This window comes from Nannospalax galili, unplaced genomic scaffold (assembly GCF_000622305.1).
Source record: "Nannospalax galili isolate Female #2095 unplaced genomic scaffold, S.galili_v1.0 scaffold680, whole genome shotgun sequence".
NCBI lineage: Eukaryota > Metazoa > Chordata > Mammalia > Rodentia > Spalacidae > Nannospalax > Nannospalax galili.
Genome location: NW_008348218.1, coordinates 3,852,689 through 3,870,977, shown reverse-complemented (window position 1 = coordinate 3,870,977; position 18,289 = coordinate 3,852,689). Strand labels below are relative to the sequence as shown.

The 18,289-nt window shown below is 37.5% G+C and overlaps 1 protein-coding gene across 5 annotated transcripts in view; it reads right to left on the bottom strand.

Moving 5' to 3' along the window:
• Positions 1–18,283, bottom strand: part of Purg (purine rich element binding protein G) — a 34,320-nt gene extending 16,037 nt beyond the window's left edge. For 2 of the 5 annotated variants that reach the window (XM_029569264.1, XM_008844937.2), the window contains exons 1-2: positions 18,277–18,283; positions 17,122–17,994 (exon numbers count right to left, since the gene is read on the bottom strand). In XM_029569264.1, coding sequence (XP_029425124.1) covers positions 17,122–17,988 — 867 coding nt within the window. In that variant the 5' untranslated portion in view covers positions 17,989–17,994; positions 18,277–18,283. Of the gene's footprint in view, positions 1–1,952; positions 2,504–12,531 lie in introns of those variants that run through there. The other 3 variants (XM_029569265.1, XM_029569263.1, XM_008844936.1) reach the window with 3 other exon arrangements.
• Positions 18,284–18,289: the final 6 nt, after the last annotated feature.

The window sequence follows — 18,289 nt, the reverse complement described above, 5'->3', positions numbered from 1 at the left end:
CACACACACACACACACACACACACACACACACACACACACACATCATGGAGGTTAACAATGGGGACTGAGCAAATGAGAAGAGAAACTAGAATCCTGCCATAACTACAAAGAGTGCTGGGGATGGTCTGGCCAATAAATCCCAGATGCAACGAAGAGTCCAGGACAAAATGAGAAAAAGACCAGAAAGGAAGCTGAAGACAAGGAGGCGCTTGACTGACTCCAGGGTTTCGGACGCTGGAGGAGTTCTTAGACATCACATATTCAGAGCCAATCCCTGACGTGAGGGACAAGCAAGCTGGCACCCCCAGGGGCTGAATGACTCGTCCTTCGCCAGGCCCAGCTAGAAGGCCCAGATCTGGCTTCTGAACACCGTACCACTCTATAATACTGCTGCACATCATGAGGCTAAATGCAAGACTAAGATTCTTTTAAATTCTTTGAAGTCTTAAAATAATAGTCCAAATAAAAAACACCTATAATTCTTTGGCTTCATTAATTCTAGTATAAACACAGTGCATAACTTAACATTCATATTCATTTTAGTTTACAGTTATCTTGTGTAACAGATTTACTAATAGTAACTTGTCATTTAGAATTATTAAAAGATAGTCAAGTTCTGTTTATTGAAGACTGATATTTTCCATATAAAATGTAACACATTTCTATCAGATAATATGTAGATTTTTTGTAATATGCCTCAAGTCGGATGCAGATCACTTGATGGAAGGTACTTCTTGAACTTCTTGAAGTTTGAAGCTTTTAAAAAATATTTTATTATTGTTATTTTATGTATATGAGTGTATTACCTGCATGTATGTGAGTGCACCCATGTTGTGCAATGCCACGGAGGTCAGAAGAGGGTTTCAGATTTCCCTGGAACTGGAATTAAGGACGGTTCATAGCTGCTATGTGGGTGCTGGGAATCGAACCCGTGTCTTCTGAAAGAGCAGTCAGTGCTCTTAACCGCTGAGCCATCTCTCCAGCCCCAAGTTTGAAGCTTTTAAAAAAATGAGTCGAACAATAAATAGTGACTAACAAACTGAATCACAGTTATCTAATGGCTTATAAGATTCTTTAAGTATGAATATGGTTTAATAATGCTTAAAGGATAATTAAAATTAGCATTAGTCATTATAAAGGCCACAAGCATTCTACATTATAAGTAATTTAGTATTATAATAAAGTAGGTAAATAATTTGGAAATAAAAGCTCAGATCTTGGGAAATTTTCAGACTGGATCCTATCTGGAGAATATTAGTGCCGACCTTACTTCAGAGACTACAATCTGAGGAAAGGTTAAATTGTAGAGTGGCAGCTGGTGCTCTGGGGAAGGGCGGGCACTAGATGAAGTTCTTCGATTTAAGGCTGATAATGATAAGCAACAAAGACAGATTTTAAACAGTGAGTACAGCATTGAAAAGAAAAAGCAGTAACTGCTTAGCATATCACACAACCAGCTGTGTGACACCTCCTTCATCAAACCTTTGTAATTCAATAAAAAATGTTTCCTTTACAAAGAAAACACTTCCACTTCTGTAATGGAAAACAAAGGGATAATAAGTTTCAATTTTAAAGTTTTTTCCTTTGAAGTAAATCAGATCATCAAGAAAAATTTGAGTGCTACAAAAATAATGAAAATACTAAAAATGGTTCTAGCAGTATTTGTCTGAAAAACTTGTAAGACAGCATTAATGCTATGGGTTGTTAAATTCATAAAATGAAGATTCAATTAAGAAATCAAAGAGTCATGATCAATTAGTTTTTGTGTTAGTTCCAAGATAACAGAGTAAGGAAAGATTTTTTCCGGATGGCAAGATCATAAGCAGTAACTCAGAATTGGAGAATTGTGGGTTACTTAGATATTGCTTTAGAGGATTTTATTGTTTTATTGATTTCTTTGAAAAAGTTAATAAGAAGGGAATGATTTTTTGAAGAGAAAAACTTTTGAAGAATAAGTTTTTAAAATGTGTTTCTTGTGCTGAGTTTTCTCAGGGCTAATGGTTCTGAAAAATAATATTTGAGATGGTTCATTTGCAAAAGTGCATTTAAAAAATTTTGTGTTTATTTCCTCCCTAATTTTTTTTCTATGAAAGCTGTTTTCTAAACAGATTCATACTGGATTAAACAGAGATTTTGAAATCATTTAATGAATGATATTGTCAAATTCTAGGAAAACATCCAATCTACTACTACATGGTACTATGTGTTATGAGAGAACAAACCTATGATGTCCATAGCTAAAATCCATAGAAACTCTAGTTTCTAACTTTACTTGTCTGGGCACCAAATCTTCAACAAATAAATAACCAAGCACAAAAACTCCACGAATCCCTACATTTTCAGAATAAAAGCTTACTTTTCATTTGAAGAGCTTCCAGGATAAAACACCCTTTATTTACAGTCACAGGATTATACATATAATCTTCATATAACATAACTGCTTTGTAATGGTCAATCTTGCTGCATGCAAGAATTATAAGTAGAGGAAATTAGGTTTATATCTGGAGAGCAAAAGGAAAATAATTATAAACACTTTATTGAGAAGACTGGGATTAAAAAACTATTTTTCTTATTTTAAAAAAGACTGAAAGGGGGCTGGAGAGATGGCTTGGCGGTTAGGAACACTGAATGTTCTTGCAGAAGACCCGGGTTCAAATCCCAGCACCTACATGGAAGCTAAGAATTGTCTGTAACTCCAGTTCCAGGGGATCTGACGCTCTCTTCTGACCTCTGAGAGCATTGCATGACATGAGTGCACTTACACACATGCAGGCAATACACATATACACAAAAAAATTAAAAAAAGAGACTGAAAGTATGATGGGGCTTGGTTAGGGAGAAGTGGGGAGGTGCATGGTATTGTCAGACAGAAATAGTCTCAAGATTGTTTATACAATAAGATAGGTACAAGTAACACGATTACATTAAGACAGTTTAATTTTGTTATCCATTCTTTTGCCATGGTTGAAAGAAGCAAAAAATGAATACTATCAGATATTAACTAAGGAGTTTTTTATATTACTAGTATCTTAAAAAAGGCTGAGAAAAATTACTGAGATTTAGATGGTCAAATTGTAAGAGACTGAAAAAAACTGACTCAGGCTGGAGAGAATTTCAGAAACGTTTGGGCTGTGAAATCTGGGGAGTATGCCTATAGTCAATGGTTAGAAGTTAGGAACAGTTTGAACTTGAGTTTAGAGAGTGTGGGGAGGGGTGGGGTGGACCCACACTGCTACTCTCAGTATCCCAGAAAGTTAGCCATGTAACAGTACAAAATCAAATACCTAGATTTATGCCTTAAGCCTGGTTGTTTAAAGCTAGCATAAGTATCATTTGTTAGCACTGGAACAGAAAAGGGTAACCATCCATGGTGCCATGCTGATAGTAACCAGTGATTTCAGCTAGAAAAATAAGGAAATCAAGGTTCACAGTTTAAACTCATGGTAATGAATACATTTGAGCTGGGTTTGGTGGCTGATGCCTGTATTCCCAGCACTCTGGAGGCAGAGGCAGATCAGGAGTTCAAGGCCAGCCTCAGCTCCCTATTCAATTTGAAGCCAGCATGGACTACATGAGACCCAGTCTCAAACAACAAACAATTTTCTAAATATAACAAAATATGAACAAGACAAGGACTCAAGCCTACATTTTAAATAAACTATTTTCAATAATGTCTGAACATCATTGGATTAAATCTTTTACTTTTTTTTTTTTTTTTTTTTTTTTTTGGTCTTTTTTAGACAGGGTCTCCCAGGAGCCCCAGCTGTCCTGGAACTATGTAGACCAGGCTGGCCTTGAACTCACAGAGATCCGCCTGCCTCTGCCTCCCGAGCACTGGGATTAAAGGCGTGCACCAGCACACCCGGCTTCTTTTTGGTCTTTAAGACAGGGTCTCCCTGTAGCCCCAGCTGGGGTGGAACTCACTATGTAGACCAGGCTGGCCTTGAACTCACAGAGATCCGCCTGCCTCTGCCTCCCGAGTGCTGGGATTAAAGGTGTACATCACCACGCCTGGCTTAAATCCTTTAAATTTTAAAATTTACATTTATTATTTTATGTGTCGGCACATGTGTGAGTGCACATATGTTTGGACAGTAGATGACAACTTTTGGGATTTGAGGATTTGGGTATTTCTTTCTACTATGTGGATTCTGGGGATTGAATTCAGGTCATCAGGCTTGGTGGCAAGTACCCTTAACCTGCTGAGCCATCTTGATGGCCCAATAGGCTCAATTTTAAATGGAGAAACTGCTGTTATTTTAATGGTACTTAGAACTCTTTAGAAGAAAATAGAAAACATAACAATTAAAGGTGTGATTTTTTGATGCTATCATGGCCCCAATTCTTCCTAATTCCTCAGAGGCACAATGGAGATTTGGTGGTTTTAAAAGGGGACTAAGGGGACTACTGGGTTAAAACTTCTTTCAGGTACTAGAGGAGACCCATTCCTCAGTGAATAACATGGAATAGGTGCTGTAAGTACAAGTTGCCTGGCTGAACTTGAATGCTTTAGAGCTACAATGAGAAATTTTGTAGCTTTAAAGTCAGGATGACAAATGGCAAACATTGGGCATGAATACTCTTCTCTCCTCCCTGTAGATGCAGACTTAAGAGTCTCAACACAACACGTTAGGGAAGTCAATCAATTACAGTAACAAGAAGATGAACCCAGTTTTTATTACTTTATCAAGGGCAGGGAACAGGGGCACAGGACTGGACTCTATAATAAGTATGCAAAAATTATGTGTATACATACATATGGTGTGTATATTTGTGGGTTTCAGTAAATTATGTAATGAGTAAAGCACAGAAAAATTTGAAGACTAGCCCCCCTCCTTTTTTTTTCTCTTTTCTAGTGTTAGAGATTGGACCCAGGGCCTTGCAGATGCTAGGAAAGTGCTATAATACTGAAGTACAGTCCCAGCACCTCAAAACCAGCTTGTTGTTTTGTTTCGCAGTAAAAAGGATAAAAGGAAGGGTAAGCATTTGTGATTTTTTTGCAATATGGTTTTGTTTTTTTGGTCTTTATTAGATAGGGTCTCCCTGTAGCCCCATCTGGCCTAGAACTCGCTAAGTAGACCAGGTTGGCCTTGAACTCACAGAGATCCCCCTTTCTCTGCCTCCTGAGTGCTGGGATTAAAGGTGTGTGCCACCGCACCCCGCTTGTAATATAATTCAGAATACTAGAGAATTTGAAATCTTACTTCTTCATCCATCCTAGTTTATTAAGAGGTAAATGCAGAAGCTCCATGTATTATTCCCAATAAGCTCCCAGAATTGAAATATTTGGTGACAATTCTTTTCTCATGGATTACTTCCCTATGCATCCTACATTAAGACGTGTTTAGTTTCTGCCTAAAGAATATGAGACACAAGGAAGAATGGTATCCTTGGAGCCTAAATCACACATAGATCTACATCCTATCTGAAGCCTACTCAAATTGAAACTCAGATTTAAAATGTTCATGCTAAAATATATATGGTAAGCTGAGCGTGGTGGTGCCCGTGGGCAACTGCAGCCCTGGGGAGGTGGCAGAGGAGCACGAGTTCCAGGTCAGCTTGGATTACAGAGTGAGCCAAACCAAACCAAACCAACAAAACCAAACCAACCAAACCAAACCAAACCAACCAAACCAAATAAACCAAACCAAATAAACCAAACCAAACCAAACCAACCAACCAAACCAAACCAAACCAAACCCCAACAAAATCCTGAACTAGTATACTGTAACTATAATGGAAACAGGACAGAGAAATTTGAAAGTTATACTGCCTAAGCAGTTAATCTGTTTCACAGTTAGGATTTCAATCACCGTTTTGCCACATTACTAAAGGGCAGAAGCTAGAAAGAGAAGTCAATGAACTTGGAGAAGTGCCAAATGTCTATGCGTGAACTAATATTTCCAACAGTGTGATCCACCAAACTAGCAGCCATTAAGTGGCTTATACAGAAACAGATCAGAAAACATGGCTTTATTCATTCTTATCTGCACATTAATTATATTACAGAGTCTCTACCAGGTCGGCAAACATGGAGCAAGGTATTTTTAAGTGTTAGCTATTTTTTCAGATAATATGCTCAGTGTGTGCTCAGGGGAAATATCTCTGAATTTTAAGCAATGGGTCCAACTGTTATATAAGAAAGAACCACAAATATACTAGATTATACAGTTCCTCGGCGCTATACAGAGAAGACTTGGGAAGATGGTGAAAAGATTGTTTTTAAAGGAAACAAGTATTATTTCTCACCATTTCTGTATCTCAAGAAATAGTGTTTCAAGCTTCAAACCTTAAGTTCTATTTACTTAGTCTACCAATCATTCAGATCAACAAATGTAAAATCTGGAGACTAAAGTAATTTCAAAGTCCATTCACACCAGTGTGACTGGTCAGAAGGGCAGCTGGGGAACAGCAGCCTGAGGTTTAACAACCCTGCAGGGGACCCAGTGACAAAAACCGCAGTCCTTAAGCAACAGAGGAGCTGGGATCTGTAAAGGGAGCACATTTCCTGCTGGGAATGAATGATGGAGGAACAGTGCAGGGGAAGGCTGTAGCCAAAAAGAAGTTGTAAGAAATAAGCAAAGCTCTCAATAATATTAGTAAGATTTATTTCCAAACCAATTTAACATAGCCAGTTATTTTCAGTTCATGAAAATGAAATTCTAGACCCACAGTGAGCAGTAACTTGTCTTTTTCTGTCCTTAGAGACAGAATCAGAATGATCCATTTACAATCTCATCATCTGGATTCTTTAAAAAATATTAATAATTATTTTAGTTGATAAGCATTAGAGATTCAATTTGTAACCACTAAAGATAATGTAAGTTCTATTTATGAGCAGCAATTTCAACCAATTAAATAAATCTTCATATAAGCAAATGTCTTTTAGTGATACTAATCCCATTTAAAAGGGATAGTTTTGGATAAAAGTTTTTACTAATCTGAAGCAGATTTATTTTTGCAGAGATAGCTTGTGTTTTACTAAAGCTGGTATGTGGGGGAATCGGTTTCGGAGAGGTCTTATGGGTAGCCTGGCCTATCTGAATCTTTGGCTTGGATGTCTGTTTGGTTGACATACATTAGTTGGGAAATACAAAGTCAATTTCTAAATGTATGGAAAATTATATGAGGATGATAAAAAGTGTTATGCAGATTAGGAATAGTCAATATGTGCGAGGGGTGCAGCAGTGTGGTAGTAGTCTTGAGTAGGTACTCAACATTGGTTACTAGTGCTAATAGGTCTTAATTAGCGCCCCCTCTCCATTTTTTTTTTTTTTGAGACAGGATCATATGTAGCCCAGATTTGGCTAATCTACTACACTACGTAGTAAAGGATGATCTTAATTCCTGATCCCTATCATCCTATGTGAAATGTACTCTCTATGCATCCTAAATGTTTATTAACTATGGTAAAGGTGCCAGGAGTAGTTGAGTGAAGCAGTAGTCCTTCTTACAGTCTATATAGATCGAGCTCAAAGGACAATGTCTACAGTTTCAAAGAGCAACTCTGCTCTTTATTATGTCCTGCCATTTGAAAAAATTAAGTAGGATGGAAGTAGGGTGCTGGTGCTCGTGAGAAAGTAATGCTCTTAGCCAATCCCAGCAGGGTACAGTGAGTAGGAGGGAAAAAGAGCTTAAGACTGAATTGAATTAAAAAAAATTTTTTTTTTTACACACGATGACAGCATGGTAACTGTTTTGGAGCATTTACTAATAGCAGTGATTTTGTCCCGTCAGAGGCCTAAATTGCAAAATCATTGGTAAAAAACATACTGCTAGTCCGAAGAACCCAGAAGCAAGAGCAACAGTCTCTCAGGCAAATTAGCCAACTTAAGGAGCATTTTGAATGTAGGTATCTGTCTCATCCTTATTCTAAACTCATTATTTTATAGATCTGATATTCCCATCTGCTGTGCAGATTTTGCATCTCAGTGTGTTCTTTTTGGTAAAGCTGTTTGGAATGTTTGATGGTAAGCTGAGGAAAATCTCTACAAAATGACAAATGTAAAGAATTAACAAACTAAACTATTTTTTCATGTCCCACTTAGATTCTAAACACCATCAGAAAAGAAGCAATTGAGAACCTAAAATATATCTGCTATTTTGAGGAAAGGGAGGAGAAAATAGAAAATTTTTCCTATAATAGCCAATTCATTCTATACAACTTATTCAAAATAGACCAACAAAATTGCTACTGTGAACCCCCATAAGGTCAAAGATAGGCTATCTTATGGAATGCTTTGGCAAATTTGAATTGTATGTGACCCAGTATTTTTAAAACAATCAAAATATTTATGTGTACATGCACTTTAAAATACCGGGCATGGTGGTGCAAGCCTTTAATCCCAGTACTACAGAGGCAGAAGCAGGCCTACCTCTATGAGATCAGCCTGGTCTATAGTGAGGTCCAGGTCAGCTGGGACTATGAGGGAGATTCTGTCTTGAAACAAAAAGAAAAAGCCAAACAAAAACCAAACCAAACCAAAGCAAAGCAAAGCAAACCAAACCAAAGCAGCCCACAAAAAACAAACCATGTAGGCTACTCTTAAAATGCTGTCTTTGAAAAATAGACCATGAGAAGTTTGCTGAGAAAGGTGCCTCTTTTAACATTCCATATATTGGCAGAGATGGTACACAACAGGGGACTAGAGTGCCCAAAGAAATGCCCCCTGACCAACCCTGTGCTGCTTGTCCTCCAATCACCAGGGTTTAAACAACAAATAAGCCATAAGGATATTTACTCTTTGCACAAGTAGTCACGGGTCCTCTAAAACAGCCACATGGTCATAGGTAAGTGTCCAACTTGCAGTTAACACAATGGTTTGTAGGACAAGCTATTCAATATGGTCAAGGAACAGAGAATCAAAGGCAGTACTTCATTCTTTGTGACACTACAATGACAGTAGCTGTGTACTACTTAGCATTGTATTTTATGGTTATTTCAGGAACAATAACATTTGGGCAATGATGTTAGGTTTAAAAATTACTTTGTCATGCCTGGGTGTGGTGGCGCACACCTTTAATCCCAGCACTCGGGAGGCAGAGGCAGGTGGATCTCTGTGAGTTCAAGGCCAGCCTGGTCTACATAGTGAGTTCCAGGCCAGTTGGGACTACAGGGATAGGAGAAACAAGTCATGTTCTTTCCCCCCAAAGAGATTCATATATAAAAATATTCTCTTCATTGAATTAAAGACAGTTATATAGTTAGTATACAACAACTTGGTCTTAATAAAAACTTTGAGCAAAACTTTATGTGGCTAACGAGGTACATAGATGCTACAGAACTAGCATTGCTGCACTGTTCTTGGGGTATAATTTCCAGTTCTGGAACTTTCTGTCTACTTTTCTTTCACACTCCACTGATGCAGAATTTTAAAAGTTTAGAGTGGGACCGAACTCAACACAGTATCTTTTCCATACGAAGAAACTGTCTAACTCAAGTTAAATTATTTCCTCAGGACCAGGTCATACATTGGCAGAAGCAGGTCTTATTATTTTCTTTGTTCCTCCTTTACAGGCTAAATAAATTGGGATTTAGTTTGAGAATAAACTATGTCTCTAATTTCTGTTAGATTGGTTTCTTTTGTCATAGAAAAACAAATCAGCTATTTCCTTTCCGTATTTTTTTTTGTTACTTGTATTCAACCTCATAAAATCTACAATAAATAAAATCCCAAAGAGTATTATGCTACAGAACTATTTTCTCAAGGAAAAGTAGAATTCCAAATATTTCTGAATATAGTAGTTTCTGATGTGATAAATTCTAGTTTTAATCAGATAAAACAATTTTATCACTAGTTTCATAAGTATTAAAAACAAACTTTTCCCCTTCAATCTTGCCCTTTGAACAACTCCAACATTTAAATACTTAAAAAAGGTTCTTAGGAGTTAATTCTTTTTCTTTACCCTATCATTCTCCCCCCAAAACTGAATATTTTATAGAACTGTTGTAAACAGTAAGCGTAAAAGGTGAAGATACCTTTTGTGAGAAGACATCAATTGTGAGAAGACACACAATTGGCAGTCAACATCAGAAACAAGTCAATGTTGAAGCAGCAGCTCCTCCATTTAAATGAGTTATTTTTTTCACGCTCATAAAACAAAGGGCCTGCAACGCAGCTGACGGACTCGCTACGCTTCAGTTTACTGGGGACATCACCGACTAAATTTAAACAATTCATTTCTGAAAGTCAATCTGCCTTCCTCTAACCCTTTTCTGTGAGTACAGAGAGATACGTGTGAACTATTTAAGTTTAAACAAGTCAGTAAGTGCAGACCTTGGCCAATTTTACAGATTTAAGAGTTATTTATCAAAGATTATGAAATTCTCTTATGCTTTTAAAATGTTTAAGAGGATCTGGTCTTATAACAACATCTCTCATTTCAGAACAGAAAATTATCCACCAGTCATGCAGATATTACTATAAAATTTAAACGAATACCTTAAATTTTCAAATTTTGCTCTCACAGAAACTAATATATGAAAAATTCCTCCATCTATGTTCAAAAGGTATCCTAAAACTGTGTTGATGTTTTGCTGCTTTACTTTATAAAACTGAAGGGTTCAAAGGTAGAGTATTTACTATTTCAGTTTTTTTTTTTTTTTGTGGTGGTCAACAGAAGAGAGATTTTAAAACGCACACTTGGTGGAAATGAGTTATGATTTTCCCAGGGAATGTGGGAGAGCAATTTAAAGTAGTTTTGCTCACATTTTCAGGAATAGTAAGAGTGCTACTTTCTTCTCACTTCTGCTACTTCATATTCTTCCAGCAGAGAATGGAGGTGACTTAACTGTACTTGCAGCCTCCTAGCCTCATAACTTATACTTTCTCCAAATCATCAGAGCATCTTCTGGCTCCTGAGACTTCTTATAGACTCTGGGTCCTTCATTTAAGAAACAGTCCAACTCTTCAAGGTTGGTTATGTGGCTCTGTGGTAGAGCACTTGCGTAGCACTGAAATGGCTCTGGGTTCCAGTCTAATCACCCCCCTCCCCTCCAAAAAAAAACCTCCAAACCAAACTCAAACAATTCCCCTCAACCAACCAAACAAAAAACAAAAACTCAAGAAAGAAAGAAAGAAAAAAACCCACTTTAAATGATTAAGAGCAGTGTACTCCCTGTGTAGATTTGGATTTGGTAAATTGTTAAATAAACTTTATACCTTTCTTATTATAAGAATAAAAGCTGCATGTTAATAAACCAAGACATTTCAACAAAGTCATAACGTATAATTATAGCTCTAATGCTCATGTGCTCACAAAAGCAAGGTCTTTGGATGAAACAGATAGAAGCATAGTTACTAAAAATTGAAAGCTAAAATTGTTAAAGCTTTAAAAAAATCAGTGTTTTTCATTGAGAACAGTTAACCACAGATACCACTTGGTTATATTATTTAATATTCTGGTCTTTCTGAACTAATTAATATGTTGCTTTGGGAGAAAAAGACCAATGTTTCTTGAAAGAGAGAAGAGGGTCATTCAGAAAGGTAGTGTGAGGAAAAGGACTAGGATGTTAAACTACTTATTTGTACACTTAAAAAAATCAATAGATATTTAACTACTTGTAATCTAAGTAAAAAGCAATGGATTCACTTGAGACTTTCTTGATGTTGTTTATGTATAATGTAGTATAAAGGAAATAATATGCTAACTAGATACAGTATGACAGTTAAGTAAAAGGAAAAAAACATCCTTAAATGCCATACCTAAAGTTGATAGTATTAGGTATGAAGGTATGTTGATATTTACATGGTTAAAGAAGAATGTATGTATATTAGTGTTTCCATATTAGAATAACTCTAGAAGGATATACAAGAAATCGCTAACACTGCTACTTTTCACTGTCTACTTGTTGTAGCATCTTTCTTTGATACATGTAATTCAGGCTGTACTCAAACTTGCTATGCAGCCAAGGATAACCTTAAAGTTTTATTCCTCCTGTTTCTACTTTCCATATGCTGGGGTTACAAAGGTATTTGCTACCATGCCCCATTTACGTGGTGCAGTGGCCAAACCTAGGGCTTTGTGCACACCAGGCAAACACTCAACCGACCTACATCCCCTACCCTATAAATCTGGTACTATATGAACATTTTTCCCTATTCAAAAATGTTAAAACTATGAAAATAAATTTAGATTACTGAAAATGTTACATCAGATTAAGAACAAAGATTTTTTTCCCATTATACAATAGTACATTTTTCTCCTAAGAACTACCTATATAAACTTGACTACATTTTATGATAGATTACTGTGATCTAAAAACCCAATTTTCATATAATATTGAATTGGGAAACACATTTTCTCTGTACTTAGTACTACAGTACTGTGGACTACAGACTGTCTCAACAGCATGCTGACTGATACCTCCTCACTCTCTTCCTCTGAGGAGCTAGCCATTAGCCACCATTTCTCTATGGAAGTCAAGAATGTTGTAAAGAAACTTTAGAAAGATTTCAACGAATCTTATCTGGCAGCCTAAAATACTGTATCTGTATTATTTTGCAGGTACAGAATCAATGTTAACTTCTTTTGACAAAGCATCCTGCCACAGATGTTTGGTGTTTTGGTCAAGACTTCAAACTAAGCAGTGACTAATTAAAGCCCTTACATAAAGCTTGGAAGAGGATTTCGTGGTTTCAGTGAAAGTCATTTGGAAATAAGCAGGAAAAATTACCTTATACCCCCAAAAATCTTGTTTCTGGACAACCAACTAAAATTTAAATTAAGCTTCATTCATTTATATATTAAAATCAATTGTAAAACAAACTTTAAAGGAATGACAAATACATCAGTTTTCAATGGTAGCTGCTGATTAAAATGGTATTTGAGAGTGATTTCCAATTTCATCCTCTTCAAATTGTGCAGCTCAGATAAATGTTTATTTTACTGAAAATATCTGCAAAATTACAATATAAACACAGGATTATATTAAGATTGGATGACTATATATAATGTATTCTTATCTATAGATATAAAACGAATGCAGTAAATATAGCACACTCTTGATGAATTGTTAGTACACAGTGTTTCTCAGTAAAGTACATACAACCTATTATTAAGCAACAATTATCTAGTTTTCAAATGTACATCTTCAAAAGTTTTCAGGGTGGAAGGATACACCAAATCCCTCATCCCTTGGTGAAGGTTAACACTTCTGCAGATTTTGAAATATCCTATTTACTTTAGCAACTTATTAAGCTCTTTGTGTTTCCTTGCTTGAAACTTTATTTCTTGAGTTTGATGGTTTTTAAAACACAAGCTAACCATTCTTTTAAATTCTAGTGCAGTAGCATGTACTGTCTTTTCATTAGTTACTTAAACATGTATTAACAATGACACAGAATCATTAAGAAATGATCTGGCCAAATCCCCCAATTTTACCTTTAGAGTATTATGGGAAGTCTCAAGTTGATATAATCTGAACTGCAATACTAATCTGGATTAGAAATAGTTTTATATTTATTTTAGGCCTTAAGAATACAAAGGTGAAATCTATTTTAAAATTCCTTGTTACCTGCATTGAGATTTGTTTTGAAAGCATCTTCTACTCTTCTCCAGGACACTGATTTAGTGGAAACCTGTTACAATAGTTCCAACACAAACATGTGCATGCAAGAGATCTCCCTACAGATTCTAACTACATAGTTACTGAAACACATTCCACCTGTCAAGTGGCATAAATGTACATCTTCTATATACAAAAGGTAAAGTGCATTATTAAATTAGTGAACTGACAGATTGTCTGCCTGGACCATATAGCTTTCAAATAGACAAATGTGAAATTCTCCCATTAGAACCAATTATTTCAAGAGGTTCCAACTAGCTTTTCCACCCTGTCATTTATTTTTTTGGCCATGCTCTTTAGTGCAAATAAGCTTGTGTTTGACTCAAGTTTAAGGGACATGGCAGTTTGGGGCTTTAACAAGGAAAATTATAAAACGTGGCAGAACGTTAACACCTTTATAATACATTGCATCTTTTGCATATAAGCAACACCTCAGCGCTGCTTTCAGTTGCTAGGAGCACACTGCTAACTATCATGAAGAACCCGTTTCCAAATCTTATACTATTAGCTTATATTATTACAGTTTGAGCCTGTACCACATTGGGCTTAGATTACTATGTGCAAACATCATCAGTGTTTTAGCATTATACAGTGAACTAGTAATTTTGGTTACTAACTTCAATGCTCACTTTTACCTCTAACATCCAGTTGCCTCAAGAGTTTAATGCCTTCAAGGCAAGGATCCTGTTATTTTGAAGAATACCATGTACACTTGCAGCTCCACTTATGTTACAAATGACAATAAATAAAATTTATATTGCACAGATAAAAACAGTAGCTTATTTTATAAGATACATGGCAATACATATCCTAAATCCAGAAGTTTGAACCGGATCATACTTAATTATGGCTAATGAACTCTTGGGAATTTTAAGTATCAAAAATCATAGCATCATACCGTTTTTAATGAATAGATTAACTATGAAAAGGTAAAACAATTGATAAAAGTCTTAATGATCCTAGTGCGTATTCAATTGCCAGTACATATGCATCTACCCAATCTGCAGCTTTGAAATGGTAAGAACTTTGAAGTATACATACAAGGTAGAAAAATCTGGCTGCTTAACTAATTCTTTACTGAAATAATGTAAAATAAGGCTAATAATATGTATATACAATGAATTAAAGATATTTATCTTCATGTCTGACATGGTATTGTGTGCATACATGCAAATATGCATACACACATTCAAACCTCATCAGACTAAAAATCAAAAAAGAAATCAGTTAGTTCTAATGGACGTAAATATTTTTAAAAGGAAGATTAAGATTTTAAGAGAGAGTATACACTCATAGCAACAAGTGATAGAACAATCGAATACTGGAATATTCACAGCTCCAGTTTGCCAAAATCTGGCAGGTTGATCATGAATAGGCACTATGATGGGCAGCAATAACAATCAGTAGTACAGTAATTCAAGTGCACATCACTCCTTCATATACCAAAACCTACTTTTTAGCAAGCCTCCATAGTTACGATAATTTACAGTTAGGACTGTTTAAAAATCCTTGCTACTTTCATAGTCTCAACACCCACCATGTGCTATTAACTTTAGTACTAACATCTTCTAACCTTCCGTTGTTCCACAGTGATCCAGATAGTCCACAATAATGAACTGAGATTCCATCATAGGACTTCAAGAAATGTGAAATATAATCTGCAAACTAACACCAGCATGTATGTCGGAGCTACTAGTTGCTTGTTCTTAAGTAACATAAACCAGTGAAATTAATTTCCTTAATTCATTCTGTGACATTTCCTTAGTGACCTTACTTTAGTATGTTTTGGGAAAAAATTCTGAGGGAAAACTGTTAAAGTAATTGTGAATTACTTAGAGCATATCAAAGAAGAGCTACACTCTGTCTCTGTAGGCAGCTCTCACCAATCAGAGGTGCATTTGGAGAGTTGAAATCAGCATTCTGGTTCCCAAACATGACTGTAAGTACCTACTGTGTGGGAGGCAAATTAAAGCAATATAAAACACAATTTCATTTAGAGTAAAATGTAGTGCAACAGATAAAATTTCAATGGGTGTTGGTACACATATGTACTATACAAAGACCCACATTTTAAAAAATTGCTTAAGTGTTTAAAAATTCAGGTGGCACTTTCTGGAAAGTAATTTTTAATACAGGTTAAAGGATAAATCTTATATGAAGTAAACCTCTTTAAGAATCTTAAGGAGCACCTTGGAAAATGCCTGAATTTTCCTTTCCAATGTTTACAACTAATCTTGTCTCCAAATAATATTTTCCCTAGACTGTAATTTTGTATTCTAAATGCTTTTGTTTAGAAAACATGTTTTTTTTCTGAAGTTAAGGTATCTGTAAAGCGTGGTTTATATCGAGTTTGACATGGTTTTGAGGGCAGCAATTCAAAAATGCTACTGAAATATATTAGTCAATGTAGTTTTACGTCAGCCAACTGGTACACCAACCCCTACGGAACGTGTTAAGGGGGAGCATAAATATAATGCCGGTGGCCACGGCATATTTTAGGGAAATACCTATCACAATTTTCAAATTATCACAAAATGCTAAAACATCAAAATTTCCATAGCAAAGCCGCTGGATGGGACCTCCCACTAAACAGTGACATAAATGTAATTCCTGAATCTTTGGAAAGTCAACAAAAATATACAGTACAACAAAGAGAAGATGGGATTGCAACTACCTCAGAATAACCAACTGAAACTCTGGAATTCCATGGCTTTGATATGGGAATGAAAAACTGCAGGGTTACCACAAAATTTCAAATTATAGAATCCTGTATGTAGCAACTGTTAAGGAACATGCTGCATTTTATGGGCTTAATAAGATTTGATCCTTTAGTGGTACTTAATATTCAGTTACCCAATGAATAATATGTTTCTACTTGTATTTTTATAAAGAAATATACTATATTTGAGGTCAATTTCTGTTTCTCTGGTAACTGTCCTACAGATAAACTCAGCAGCTTTTAGTGAAGTAGGAATGGAATGTTGTGGGGGGGGATTTGTTAAATAGAAATTCACACTTTCATACTAAGTGTATGTATCTTTTTCAGGATTATGTCATAGTGCAATGTAAATCTTAGTTACAATATTTAGAAGGTCAGAATGTCACGTTTTTGTGCTGATTTGCATACTTCAATAGTCTGGAGCAGCTGAAGCAGCTAAACTACTTAGCTCTGGGAAGGTTGGAATTCCCATGATAACTATAGTGATCTATGTATAACATAACATGAGAATCAGACTTCTTGAAGTATAAACTATTAGAGGTATTACTAACAACAAAGGGCCAAAAATAGGACAACCTTCTTCAAAAGATTATGGATCAGTACTTTAGCCAATCTACGATTTTAAATTCTGCCTGATGGAGTTCAATTTCACTCTAGTCGAGGCATTCTTGTTCTTCACCACTGGCCCTTCTGCCATCCATTCTCTTTTCCTTATGGCTGTTGCAAATTTTCCTCATCTCTTCTTCATACTTGATAAAATTCTCCCCAAACCTTGTCCAAGCTTTGAATGGAACAGTAATAGTATTACGGTAAGGTGGCCTCACCTCACTTACCTTCAGGAAAATTCCATATTTATTAGAGCCCACATCAAAGTAGAACCTTTTATTGTCCACTCTGAAAGAGGTCCCCTCTGGGAGTTCAAGTGCTTCATCATCGCCACATCTTCGTTCTTCTATATCCCCTTCGCCATAGTCTTCGATCAGCTGAACCAAGGCATCACGAAATTCAATCATTCCTTGAGCAGGGAGGACAATAGTCTGTTCTTGGCCCAAACTGTGGCCGAAATAACCTATCATGCCAGTCCCTCGCATCATGGTTTGTCTAATCCTTAGGAAGCGACCCCGTTGATTCTCCTTTAGGTCTAGGTAATACTTCCTATTGTCCCTCTCTATGTAGTCTGTTTTGAGGACACTGTGAGGATGCTCTTCGGATCCCACCGACACTGGTGGGGAGGGTGCAGGGTGCTTCTGCCGCCTCCGGGAGCCTTGCTCTTTGCCCTGGCCATGCTCTTGCCTGTGGCCTTTCAGACCCAGGTGGGCGTAGTGCTCGATGAAGTCGCCTAGACAGTCCTTCAGCTCCGCCGCTACCGACAGGGAGAGGGTCAGTTTGCTCTTTCTGATATTGTCCTGCCGGCCTCTCCCTATCCAGACTTCTGCTATCTTTAGGAACCGGCCTCGGGAGCTCTGCTTCACGTCTAGGTAAAACCTCTTTTTCTGGATGTCCACGCGTTTGGAGGCTAGCTCCTGGATTTCGGCTGCGCCCCCAGCCTGGTTAGGGGTGGCTGAAGCGGAGTAGTGGGGGTAGGGGGGGTGCTGGGCCTGGGGACACAGTCTGCTCTTGCTTAGGCCAGAGCTCCCTACAGTCTTGCCTCCGCGGCCGCGGACGCCGCCGCCGCCTCCCCTTCGCCTGGCTCTTTCCATCTTCAGCTGCAAGTGACAAACAGACACACGGGGTGGGGTGGGGGAGGGGTGGTGAGAACAATCGCAGACGACCCTCGGTCCGCTCGGCCCCCGCCGCCGCCGCCGCCCGAACCCCCGCTCTGGCAGCGCTTCCCAGCTTCGGCCTCGGCAGGACCCGCGGCTGCAGCTCCCCGCGCCGCGCACAGCATCCCTCGGCTGCCCTCGGCCTCCCGCCCGGTTCCCGCACGCTGCGGGCGGCCCAGCCCGGGCTCGGCAGCCCCGGGGGGTCCCCAGCCGGCCGACACTCACATCATCTCCGTCA